The sequence below is a fragment of the Wolffia australiana genome, chromosome 3, assembly GCF_029677425.1.
Source record: "Wolffia australiana isolate 7733 chromosome 3, ASM2967742v1".
NCBI lineage: Eukaryota > Viridiplantae > Streptophyta > Magnoliopsida > Alismatales > Araceae > Wolffia > Wolffia australiana.
Window position 1 is genome coordinate 10479159 of NC_135837.1, and position 13816 is coordinate 10492974.

The window sequence follows — 13816 nt, forward strand, 5'->3', positions numbered from 1 at the left end:
TTAAGCTTCCATTTATGTTCCCCCCTGTTGAAAAAAAAAGACAACAGAAAAAAAATAAAAAAAATAAAAAAATAAAAAAAAATAAAAAAGAAAAAGGAAAAAAAGAAGGAATAAGAAAAAGAGAAAAAAATTGGAGTTTTTCTTGTTATCTTGGAAGCATCTATGTTTACTTATTACGAATGTTGATTAAATTATCACCCAGGCTTAGTCGCTATTATCCATCTTCACTCATTCTCGCATATCATTCTATTCTTGTTTTTCATCTTGGGAGTAAGCTACCTTAAGTATTCTAAACCCATCAATCATCCTTAACATACCTTTCACCCATTCTTTTGAGCCATTCCTCATTCTCTTCTCTCTTTACACATAGTTAGATAGAAGCCTCATCACACGTGATTCCTTGATACACGATTGATGCATTAACTAATAATTCAACTTTTGCACATTATGATTATTTTTCACTAACTTCATTGACTTCTATGAAGTCAATCAGTTTGTTTTCTGATGAGTATTTTATAGTTCCAAATGTGCAGAAATTTACAGGAATTAGAAGATATCATTCTGAGAAAAATTGGAGGATTTTGGGAGCTTAGTGACTATCAAAATGGGCTACAAATGATGAAACGGTATTGTAGGCTTTTAAAGGAGAGATCAGAGGGGCTTGGACCACGACCTGAACTACCTATTGGGCCTGAAAACACATTACAAAAGAAACAAACTGGAAATTACAAGGCAAAGCTCTCAACCCATGGAGAAAAAGAAGCAAAATGGCAAGAAAAGAGAATAGATAATGCCTAAAGGGGTATTTTAGTAATTCTCACAATGTATAAATAGACTTTTTCTTCCTTATTGTCCCTCATTCTGGACGTGCTCTAGCAAGTGGCTGGCAAGAAGGACAATGCATTCTTCAAAATCCAGGTCGTTCAACCTGCTTAATGTAAGTTTATTAAAGTTTTATCTTAATCTCGTCTCTTGTTTGCATTGAAAAACGCCTGATCCTGGCAAAATATAAGCATCCATAATTGAGAGGAAGCATTGAGGGGTCAATAAACTTGCATTGAGGCTTTAGGATCTTAGATTTCTACCTTCTCCATCATTTCCCATCCATTTACCCTTAAAATCCATCACTTTCTCACTCTAAACACCAATTTTCTCCACTTTATCTCTCTAAAATAGGTTTTTTCTCTCATTAGACCTTCATCTCTATCCATAGTTACTCCCCAAAAAATTTCATAAAAAGTCTCCTGCATTTGCACATTCAAATTCTATCTCAAACTTCTATAGTCTCTCTTCATTTTCTCACTCTATCTCCTCAGTTCAGCCCTTTCTCTCTCCATAACCTGTGCTTTATCTCTCTAGACGTCCATCCATAAACACAGTTCATCACCTCAAAATTTCATAAAAAATCTCCTTCATCTACATCTTCAAATTCCCTCTCAAACTCTCTCTACACTGTCTCTTTATTTTCTCTCTATCCTCTCATTTCGACATTTTATCTCTCTAGAAACATTTGTCTCTCACTATAAAATATCTCCCTATATCTCTCTAGATCCTCGAGCATTCCCTACTTCGAATCCCAAAAAACATCGCATTGAAATATCATTTCTTATCTTTTCAAAACACTAATTTTTGTCTTCTAGCCGCCACCGTGCGGTGCCTGTGCGGCAGAGACAGCCCTATGCCTGTCGGTCCGCGCGCAGCCAGCGCACAAGACTGCAGGGCACAGGGTAGCCCTGTGCAGGACTTAGCCAAATCGGCTAAGTCCTGGCCATTGGGTTAAGCCCAATTTGGCTAAGTCTTCACATAGTCAAATTGGGCTAACCTTAGTGGGCTGACCCACTAAGAGGCCAGCCCTCTACGGGCCAATCCAGGCCAGCCGGCCCCTTCCGCCGCCGCCGCCGCCGCCGCTCTGCCACCGCCGCCGCCGCTGTTCTGCCGCTGCCGCCGGAGTAGGTAAATTTCATATTTTTTCGTATTTAAAATTATTTAAAAAATAGAAAAAAATCTTAAAACTCGGGAAAAATTATTTCTGCATTGAAAGAAATCCGAAAAAATTGGAAAAAATATATAAAATTAATATAAGTTCTTTAAAGTCATTTTAACCTAAAACATTTCAGAAAAAAAATCTCTATTTCTCGTTTGCATTACTTATAGTTGTTTTTTGTATGTAAACTAATTCCAAAAAGTTCTAAAAATATTTATATCAGATTAATTTCCTAAGAGAAAATTGAAAAAATAGTTTAGAGATATGATTTTCTATTTCTCCTTGTACTTTGGCTTAATTTAAATCATAGGGAATTTTGAAAAGTACCAACAAATCTAGAAACATCCCAAAAAAATACTATTTTTCACGCTTAAAATCATTTTCTTCATCCCAAGCTTGAGAAATAATTCTGAAATTAAATTTCTGCCTCACTGTGGATCGACCATTTACTTGCCCTATATTAATTATAGAGAGTTTAAGTGGAAAATTTTCATAAATATTGTTGGCTAAGTGTGAATCAAAACAACGACATAAACCCCAAATTTTGGACTTATCAATAAGAAACTAATTCCTTAATCATCGTTCCCCGGGGAGATGATCTGTACTCACCACTAACTAAGTATTTTTAAGTACGGTTAAATATATTTTATTGAATAATCTCATTCACCAACGACAAATTTTAACCCTAAAGTTGAGATTATCAATTGGCGCCAGTTGCCAGGAACGTGGCCATTAGGGGTTTATTTTCTTTCTTGTAATTGTTTTAACACCAATATCTTCTAAGGGTTATGAAATGGAATAGGCGAGAAACCATCATTCTCAGGTATGAATTTTTCCCAAATGCCAAGATAACTCCTAGATTCTTTTTGGTTTTTTTTGTTTCATACCATATTATGATTTCAAATCTTCCTAATCGATGGGATAAATTTCAGGAGAGGATATATGAAAGAAATTGGGATTTTACGTTTACGTGAACCATTTCATGTTGATTTTCATTCCTCTCGACAAAATTTTACTAATGTCCCTAAAGATTTTGAAAATCATGAAACTTCTTATTTCCATCATCTTCAATCTTGTCATAATAGCCAAACGCATGAATATTCTAAAAGTGTGTATAATGAGTATGCATCGATTCAAAATAGAATTTCACAGCTTAATGATTTTTATGAAAGTGATCAATATTTAATATAATATTTTAGGAAGTACAACGAGGAATTTAAATATAAATGTATTTTCATTTAATTCATAATATGGTTAGAAATATATTTCCTAAGTTTGACATTTACAAGAAAGGAGAATACTATCAAAAAATTATGAACTTTTTAGAAGATGTCAATTCTTTATTGTCAAGATTTTTTAAAGAATGCAGTGACATTGAGGTATTTTATTCCACAAGAAAAATGAACAAGATAAAACTGGACATTTGTTTTGATAGACCGTATTCATATAACTATGAAGAATCAGATGAGGACTACTTTGAAGGAGATTTGGTTGAATTTACTACAAGCAACTGTGTTGAGATTTCTAATCATGTGGTTGATAATGAAATTTCTATTCCAAGTGATATGATCTCCAATAAAGAAAAATAAGTTTTTGAACATAAAGATGAAACTATTTCATCTCCTTTTGTTGAAACTTTCAACGTTCAATTTCTACTTTCAATGTTCCTTCTACGGATAAAACTTATGAAAATGATATATGTTCAACAAAAAAATATTTTGATGAGAATATTTTGTGCCCCTTTGGTGATACTTATAATTTTCAGATGATATTTTTTGATGATCAAAATGTCATTTCTAAGAATAAATATCATAAGAGAGATACATGCTCAAGAAGATACGAAAATGTGGATCTACATAGTTCGTGTAATTCTGATGATAATTTTGATATTCAGCTATTATTTATGGACAATCAAGATGATACTTCAATTGATCAGTCTTGTATTAAACCTCTGCAGATAAGTAAAAGTTTTGAAGTTTTTGATGAATTTATTGATGAGACACATGATCCTGAAATTAAAGTCTTCATTGAGCGAGGAGAAGTAACCTTTAAAAAGGGATTGAAATCAATACTAGAGGAAATAACTTTGAAGAAAATATTTTCCACCGATTGGCATCATCATATATTTGATATCCATTTGAAAAATATTTTCTTTGAATATTTATGGAGTACGAATGAACTTATGGTTCAGTTGAATGGGGATAACATATGTTTGACATATTGGCATTACCACTTCATGGATTTTGAAAATATTTTTATTAGGTTGTATTTGTGCTTGAATTATGTGTTTCCTACATATATTACATTGTTATCCAAATCAGTATCAAAGAAAACCTTGAAATATAAATTTATGCACATGGGTGTTGAAAATCTCATTGGCAAGATTAGTGGTATCATAGTCATGATGAGTTTTGTTTTTATGGGGCTTCTAGCTTCTTTATTCTCAATCTATTAATCACTTGTAGTAATTTGCTTTAAATCACACTTTTTGTCTTGTTGCTTTAAATAATTTGCTATCACATAGCCAACATGATCTCATTGACTCTCTTTCTAGATAATTTTGGTTTTAGGAGAATAAATTACGCGGAGGCAGCCGTACTAAGCACATAGATCCACAACAAGACAATGAAATCGGAAGTAGAAGAATCACGGTTAGACTATCAACTATCATCTTCCTTCTGTTTTTATTTTCTTGCATGAGGGACAATGCATATTTTAAGTGGGGGGGGGGGAGAAAAAATAATTTTTGGTTCTGAAATTTTTTTATTCCTTATATCTTTTCAACTTGGGGGGTAGATAATTGTAGGAATTTAATCATACCCATCTTGGAGAATCAGTCACCCCGTGTCCTAACAACATGAGTATAGAAGTTAGGCTCATTTAGCGGGTCAAATACATCTCTTAATGGTATGAACCATAGTCTAGATGCATGTGTTCTTCTTCTAAATGGTTAGGATATCTGGCAGGGTGAGGAACAGACATGAAAGTCAAAGGGTTGAAGTACTATCGTCTTAGGGAAATGCCGAGTGAGCCACCATCATCCACCCACCAATGAGTGAATCAAGTCTAAAGTTTCAAATCTCCACTAAGTGAGTCTCTCTTGAGGTAAAAATGGTCATATTTCAAATTCTTAAGCACAGAATCATCTTTCCTTGGGCCCCCTTGAAATACCTTTTGAACCTATAGGTGTATCCTCTTCACCCATTTTCCCTAGCCTACCCTTACCATTAACCCAATTTCACTCATTCTTATAGGTGCCCATCTATTCCCCGCTAGTCCTAGAATACTATGATATGCTCACTCCCAAGTTTCTTCTCCTTTTACCCTTGTGATTCACCCGCTTATATCTTTTCTTTTGTATACCTCTCTTTGTTTCTGTCTATGCCTTCTCTACGGAGCTCATCTTCATGGTACTAGCCGAAAATGCATCAAATGTTGTGTAGTTGATCAACCATTATCCATTCTCATATTAAGCTTCCATTTATGTTCCCCCCTGTTGAAAAAAAAAGACAACAGAAAAAAAATAAAAAAAATAAAAAAATAAAAAAGAAAAAGGAAAAAAAGAAGGAATAAGAAAAAGAGAAAAAAATTGGAGTTTTTCTTGTTATCTTGGAAGCATCTATGTTTACTTATTACGAATGTTGATTAAATTATCACCCAGGCTTAGTCGCTATTATCCATCTTCACTCATTCTCGCATATCATTCTATTCTTGTTTTTCATCTTGGGAGTAAGCTACCTTAAGTATTCTAAACCCATCAATCATCCTTAACATACCTTTCACCCATTCTTTTGAGCCATTCCTCATTCTCTTCTCTCTTTACACATAGTTAGATAGAAGCCTCATCACACGTGATTCCTTGATACACGATTGATATTCTGTGTTTACATGAGAAGTGAATAATGACTATCTTTTACTCTTAGGAAGGAGCAAACTTAGTGGGGAACCATCACATGTGAGTGAGTGATGTGAGGAAGTGAGGGAAAGCATTACCGAGATTATAGTATCATGGCCGGCGAGAAGTAAGCTTCACTCCTCATGACCATCAGCTCTCTCGTAAACCACAAGGAAGTCTCGCATACGCATTCTAGCATTATATGGCTATAACCATACTTAAAGGTGTAATTGATATCATTATTACTTCAAGGAAATGTTGCTAAGACTGTAAGGTGAATGTATCGACCAATCGATTTTAAATGCCATTGCTAAGAGACTAGCTACGATTTAACTTAGGGGGTCTGATAACATGCATTTCTAGTGCCTTCTATTATTATATTAATGTGTCTTTATGCATTAAATTACTCATATTTGCATGTTATCAAGCTTAAAATGATTAAATTTATTTTGAGAAAAAATTTCTGAATTTTCTGTATTTTTTAGGATTTTTCTAACAGAATATTCTAAAAGAATATATTTTTTCAGACATAATATGATTTTTCTAAAAACATTATGTATTAAATTTGGAAATATATCATTTATATGAGTCAAAACATATATTTATTTGTATTTTTTAGGCTTATATTTGATCTAATATGAAATTTTAAGTATTTTTTGGGCTTTTATTTATTTTTATTATGGCATAGGGTGGGGCGGCGTGCCGATGTGCCACCATGTTAGTGTCGAGAAAGAGATTTTTTCTTTATTTTTTGTCCTTTTGTCATGTACATGTGGCAGGGAATGAGAAAAGCCACGGAATACAAAAAGCCATGGAATACGAAAAGCCATAGAATACAAAAAGCCACAGAATATGAAAAGCCACGGAATAAAAATGCCATGGAATACGAAAAGCCACGGAGTATGAAAAGCCACGGAATATGAAAACCGATGGAATACGAAAAGCCATGGAATACGAAAAGCTACAAAATACGAAAATTGACGGATTATGAAAAGCCGCAGAATACGAAAAGCCACTAAATAGCAAGTCCTTTGACTTCTCAACTTGCAACAGCCGTAACTTTTAATCTTCCCCTCCTCTTTCTATCCATACCCTCTTATCTATAAATAGTGGCTTGGATGATTGCAAAAATTATCTTGAACTTGCTTCATACTTTTGTAGGTTGATTGAAAGAGAGTGAGTTTTGAGATCCATCAAGAATGTTCTTGGTGTCTTAGGCGTATGGGAAGAGACAAAAGAGAAGAGAAGGAGCTTACCACCACTCGCAAATCGCCCTGATCCTGGTGGAACGGAAGGATCTAAGGTAAGTGTCTTCTCCTTACGTTGTTTATCCCCCAACATCATCATTATAATAGTTATAGTTTTTCATCAACATTTCATTTATCACTCCACTTACTTACATCCCCAATCTTTCATCTGTCTATTCTTACCATCGTACCACTCCACATCCAACCACTATCCTCGTTCATACTTTCGTTCATCTTCGTGTCCGTCACAATTGCTTACTCTTTATTTTAATTAAAATAACGTATAAATTAAGTACTTCTTTGTCGATATCAGTAGCTCACGTCCTCAAATCTTGCTTTTGTCAATCCTCTTGTCCATCATCACCAATATAAGAAACTAATTCCTTAATTATCGTTCCCATGTGGAGATAATCCGTACTCATCACTAAGTATTTTTAAGCACGTTTAAGTATATTTTATGGAATAATCTCAATCACCAACGATAAATTTTAACCCTTAAATTGATATTATCAGAAATCTTGTCCATGTAACTTGCCCTTACGTAGCTCCGTGCGTACGAACGAAGACCTGTACATGGCACTGTGCGGACCAGTTGTGCTGCGTTGTACCTCAAGCATACAACATGAAAAGGTGAAACAAAATAACGAAATCGAAAGAAGCTGCTCTTCTGATTCCGCGGCGATAAAAAGCGGGAAATCAAACATTTAAGCTCCATTCTTGATTGTTATGCTCAAGGATTGATTGCCTAGTCTCCTCGAAGACTTAAGAATGCCCTCGATGCATTTTGGAGCTCACATTGGACATGAATTTTGACAATCCGGTGCCATACTCTTCCCCAAATCGCAGCACTTATTCGTGGGATCTTTGGCCATTTGTTGCGCGAGATTCTTTCTAGTTGATTCAAAATCCCCCCAGGACCTCTAGGCTCTATTTGATTTGGTTTTACCATTGATTTCATATTTAATTGTAGCAATTTGATGATTCTGTTTATGTTCGCCGGTTTTTCCCAATTTCCGATTTCAATCATTTAATTCTTAAATTTTACTTTGTTTTTAGTGCAACTAGTATCCCTTGAGTTTAGATTGACTATTTCGATTCATATTTGACATTTGATTAACTCACATTAACCCCTTATTCCTCCAATTAACGAATCATATTCACGATCTGCTAATTTAGGACCTCTTTGCGATTTCAAAATAAATAGGGTGAAATAAAAAGTTAATAAAAGCATTCTTACCATTCCACAAAAAATGGTAATTAATCAATCACGATTTACGATATTTTCTCTACCATCTCCAATTGATTAAAAAACTCCAAAAACATTATTCAAGCTGAATTAAGTATTTGAGCTAAGTAAATGAGCAAAAGCATGATTAACGAGAACCTATTGATCTAGATTTTAGTGAACCTCCTATTAAAACAATCTAAGATCAATTGAATACTTAAACATTCTAGTAGGGATTAGTTAGTAATTCTTATCAATAATTGCTAACTAATGATAAAATCTGTTAAAATCTGAAAAAAATTATATCTGTTAAAACCTATAGTGCTAATCCCTACTCCTATCAAAATTATATCTGTTAAAACCTATACTCCTATTCCGTATTGCCTTCCAAGGGTTCGACCCCTTAAAACTAAGGGATAAATAACTTTCCTTGATTAAGTTCAGAAAACCCTTAAAATAATGACATATAAAAACACATAGTTTTCAACTTATAAATTCGAGCTTTGATTCTACTAAATAACGGGCTCTCTAGTAAATTCCATGCTCCCTTGGTGGTTTTGGCTTTGCTAATACAAGGAATGGTAGATTCTAATAAGGTAGGATGAAGAAGTCCTAGAACCTTTTGATCATTTATCAACCATAATTTGTAATCAGGATTCTCGAGAATTCTACCATCTGAATGAAAAGTCGAAGAAGGAGGTGGCTCAGCTTAAATAAATGTAAAAAGCTCATATACATTTAGAATTGGAATGACTGAGATTTTCCATACTTGGTAACTGTCGTCATTGAGCCGTACTAGAACAGCGGCTCCTGGCGGAAGGTTCATTGAGTCTTGTCTATCGGTGAGAGCGGAGGAGGATGCGGGCGCAGCGAGTACTCCCATGTGACTTTCTCCTGCATTGAAAATTGGCTGCTCTGATACCATGTTGACATTGTTTCAGCCTCGTAAGCAAAGGATCGAAGAAAATAAATAATGGGGGAAGAAAAAAGGGAAGATCGCAAGAATACAAAAAGTGAGGCTGTTAAGATCGTTATATCCGCAAAGTAAATCGTACACATTGCTTCTTATTTATAGTAGCTTAATGTTGCAACTATATGTACGTTATAAACAAATCTAACGAACCTAGCAGTTATAACAAGCCATAACGGCTATATCAACGTATATCCTAACCCTCTATCCGTTTTCCTATCTACATTGAATCCTAGCCGTCTATATTTTTGTCCTATCTAGATTGAATCTTATCCTTATACCTGTGAGACTTCAGCGTGTTCCGACGTGGGTTAGATCCAGTCCCCTTTGCGTCGTTACTTTTTAAAGAGTAGGAAGAATGACCCGGTATTCCTTAAATAGGGCCAGTGGTATTCTCCATTGTTCAAGTGCCCTCTATACAAAATCGCGCTGTCTCATGCAAGAAAATTGCTCCCATACTACTATACATGTGCTACAGAACAATAATACCGAATGGTGGAATGCGTTCTCTGACATTGCAACGTCATAGTTGGTATTTCATCGGGGACTGCCCTTGATGTTAAATTGTGCAAATGAAGAATACAAGCATTCCTTAATTAAGTGCTTTACGGAACAATGATTCTTGATGAGCATTCCCTTTGTACAGAGTGATCTCTTTCCATGGCCCGAGTACATACGTTTGTACAGAGTGATCTCTCTCCTTAATTATGTGCTTTGATGGCTTGAGGACTTTTGAGCCAAACAGATACAATAAATTGACTATTTGCACTTCTCGATATCCTGCATGCGCGGGAAAGCATTTGCTTCTTTCACACTTAATTCGGTTGCAAAGTCCCATCTGCCTATCTCTATTTAAGACAATCGGCCATGTGTCTACGGCAGCTTCGAAGTCCCACGATCTTATTCTGCACCTACTTTCATCTCACCGCCCAGAATATCCAAATCCTACTGATTGGAGTTGGCCCAAACAAATTACGCGTGCAGTTTTAGGCTTGTAATTTCTTCGTGTGACTGTTACCTTTCGAGGATGGTTGTCCATTGTTTCACACACATCGTCGTAACTTTTATGTAACTTGAATCGTAGCAAAGTATAATAATAATTGCTTAGTTTTTCTCCATTATTTACTAGAAAGCATGTATATGTGGAGAGAAAAGGCTCGTCTCACAGGGCACACTAATGTCCTGATCGTTAACCGAATTGAATTTTTTTTTCTCCATAAAATGAGTTCAGATCATTTTAACTAGTTAAGCTTTTCCTAAGAATAGAAGTTGAGATAAGCAGAAGAATATTTATTGTCGTATCATCTCACAAGCTGTAAATTGTCACCCTAACTTGAAATATGTTTTCTACCCATAGAACACACTCTTAACCAAAACCAACCTTAATAAGGGCAAAACACCCTTTCCTACCATCTCTTAGCTTATTTTCAAGTCCTTTAAGTATAGGGCTTGCTCACAATCACTTTTGGCGAACCCAAGCGACAATAAGCACTTGTGGAGTTTGAAATACCAGGGCCTCTGTGCCTGTTTCAATCCATACAGAGCTTTTCCCAATCGGAGCACATGGCTCTCCTTCCCTTCAACTACAAAACCTTCTGGCTGCTTTACATGTATTACTTCATCAATTTCTCCATTTAGGAACGTCGATTTCACATCTAGGTGATGAATCACCCATCTCCTTTGAGCTGCCAGAGCAATCAAGGCTCTTATGGACTCAAATCTGACAACAGGGGCAAATACTTCCTCATAGTCGACCCCCTTTTTCTGTGAGTAGCCCTTTACCACAATTCTTGCTTTATGCCTTATGATTTCTGCTTGTGCATTTCTCTTCAGCTTGAAGATCTATTTTAATCTAATTGGCCTGCAGCCAACTAGAGGGAGCACAAGTTCCCAAGTATGATTTCTATCAATGGCCATCATCTCTTCTTTCATGGCCTGTCTCCAGTCCTCCTCTCGAGCAGCTTCTGAGTAAGTAAGGGGCTCTTCATCAGCAAGTAGGCAGGTGTGTTCATCTAGAGCAACAGGGCTGGTTTCTGAGTACAAGTCAGCTAATGACCGGTACCTTGGAAGTTGACTGTCATTAGAGTCACCCGGAGATGTAAGATTTTCTTCATGTGGCACTGTAATCTCTTGATCTTCATCAGGGTTATCATACTCTTCTTCCACACTTGGTTCATGAAAGAAATCACGTGAGAAAGTAAGAGAATTTGAAATTTCACCTTGTTGCGACCAAGTACATTTCTGATTTTTCTGAAAAAACATGTCTCGACTGATCACAACTCTGCTCATAGTCGGATCAAAACATCGATATGCCTTCGTTCCCAATTCATAGCCAATAAAGACCATGGGATGGCTTCGGTCTTCCAACTTTCCCACATGTCCTCTGGTGAGCTTCACATGCATAATCAACCCAAAAGTTCTCAAATGATCAACATTAGGCTTGCTACCGGTCCAAGCTTCGTATGGAGTTTGGTCCTGCAGACTTTTAGTAATAGACCGATTGAGAATATAAATGGCCGTACTTACAGTCTCTCCCCAAAGCTCTCTGGGAAGTTCTTTAGCCTTGAGCATAGCTCGGACCATGGACATTACAGTCCTGTTCTTCCTCTCCACGACCCCATTCTGCTGGGGTGAGTAAAGTGCGGTCAACTGACTGTTAATGCCATGTTTTGAGCAAAACTTTGAGAACTGATCGGAAGTGAATTCTCCCCCTCTGTCCGTCCTGAGTATCTTTATTTTCACCTCTTTCTCCATTTATGCTAAGCTCTTGAAACGCTTGAATGCCTCAAATGCTTCTGATTTTTGCCTCAACATTGCCACCCAAGTTAATCTTGAATAATCATCAATGATTAGAAGAAAGTACTTGCTTCCCCCCAAGGTGGGTGGTGAGATAGGACCACATAAATCAGCATAAATGAGCCCTAGAGGCTTTGATGCTCAAAAATAGGATGCCTGTGGGAATGGCACCGGATGTTGCTTTCCGGTAACACAACTTCTGCAGATTTCAGTAGGCAAATTTAGCTGGGGAAGTCCTTCAACAAGATTCTTCTTGGACATTTCCTTCTGCGTATGAAAGCTGGTGTGGCCAAAACGAGAGTGCCACAATCAGGTTTCAGAGTCGTCTTTTGTAGTGATCAGGCATTGATCCACTACATTGAGTTTCAGCAGGTAGAGCCGCCCCTCTGATCTCTTTACTTCTGCAAATAACTACCCATCAGAAACAAATATAGTCAATTTACCTTCTGCCGTGGTCATCTTGCATCCTTCTTCATCCAGTCTGCCAAGACTGAGGATGTTTGCGGCCAAGTCAGGGACAAATAGCACCTTTGGAAGCCTGAGAGTGCTGCCATTCTTCTGAGTTATCACGATATCACCTTTTCCTTTAATAGGAATCTTTGAGTTATCCCCAAATTTCACAAATCCGGACACTGACTCATCCAGGTTGCAGAAGAAATTCCGCTGTCCAAACATGTGATTTGTTGCTCCCATGTCGAGATACCAGTAATCTGAAACTTCTAGAGCATTGTCAGATCCAAGCAAGAGCGAATTTGATAAACTTGCCTCTTCTACGGCCATCAGGAGGGAGGATGTTGCTGTCAGCGCAGGAACGCTTGCAGTCGCCGGTGCTGCAGTCGTCTCAGCAACAAATGCCCAATCTCCTCTCTCCTTCTTTCTACTCCTGCATTCATATGTGAAATGCCCATATCTCTGACAGTTATAACATTGAATGCCCGACTTGTCAAACGGCTTACTCTCCCTGTATTCTTCATGAGCTGAAGCTCGTCCTCGGCTCCTTCCTTTGCCTCTTCCTCTACGACCTCCACCACGAGATGAGGATGCTCCTTCATTCATCATCTTCATCTTCTTCATAGATTTCACCAGCAAGGCTTGTTCCTCTTCACGAGTCTCCCGCTCCTTGAGTCGTCGAATTTCGAAGGAGTCACCCTCAAGAACCGCCGCATAGCTTCTTGCTCTTCTACCACCTCGCCCAAAGTTCGCAACTCGGAGAGAATTTGCGTGAATTTCATCGCAAAATCCACGACGAAATCATTCCTGGACATATTATGCATCTCAAAATCACGTTTCAAACCTTGTATGCTGGACTGAATCACTCTATCCACGCCGAGATTCCTCTGCTGTAGGATCTCCCAATTCTATTTGGCCGTCTTCTTCGCATCCAGCATGACCATGACGTCTTCTGGCACTGCGCTCAAGATCACCAACAGCGCCATTTTTTCCATCTTCTTTGGGACATCATTGTCCACCATGACTGACCACAAATCATGAGATTCGAGCAGTACCTCCATCCGCATTGCCCAGACATAGTAATTTGTCTTGGAGAGCATGACAGGCGTCGTTGCTGATACCGCCATCTCCATTCCACGCTCTCCTGCCTTCTTCGCCATCTTTAGGATCCCAGCGATGTTAGGCCTTCGGCTCTGATACCAAATGTTGGCTATGGAAAGCCTGAGAACCACTCAACAAACTACTAAAT

At 37.3% G+C, this 13816-nt stretch overlaps 1 protein-coding gene across 1 annotated transcript; it reads right to left on the bottom strand.

Moving 5' to 3' along the window:
* Positions 1-12426: 12426 nt before the first annotated feature.
* LOC144701404 (uncharacterized) lies at positions 12427-13391 on the bottom strand. The gene is made up of 4 exons (XM_078573220.1): positions 13266-13391; positions 13074-13163; positions 12561-13029; positions 12427-12518 (listed from the first exon to the last, which is right to left on the bottom strand). The coding sequence occupies exons 1-4, from the start codon at positions 13389-13391 to the stop codon at positions 12427-12429; spliced, it is 777 nt and encodes a 258-aa protein (XP_078429346.1).
* Positions 13392-13816: the final 425 nt, after the last annotated feature.

What these genes read in the sequence shown, in the direction of transcription:
- LOC144701404 (XM_078573220.1), bottom strand. Translation starts at nt 13,391, where the DNA reads ATGCATAATATGTCCAGGAATGATTTCGTCGTGGATTTTGCGATGAAA. An exon ending in CTATGCGGCGGTTCTTGAGG is followed by an intron (nt 13,164 to 13,265) that starts GTGACTCCTTCG and finishes TGATGAATGAAG; the next exon opens with GAGCATCCTCATCTCGTGGT. An exon ending in CAAGATGACCACGGCAGAAG is followed by an intron (nt 12,519 to 12,560) that starts GTAAATTGACTA and finishes AGTTATTTGCAG; the next exon opens with AAGTAAAGAGATCAGAGGGG.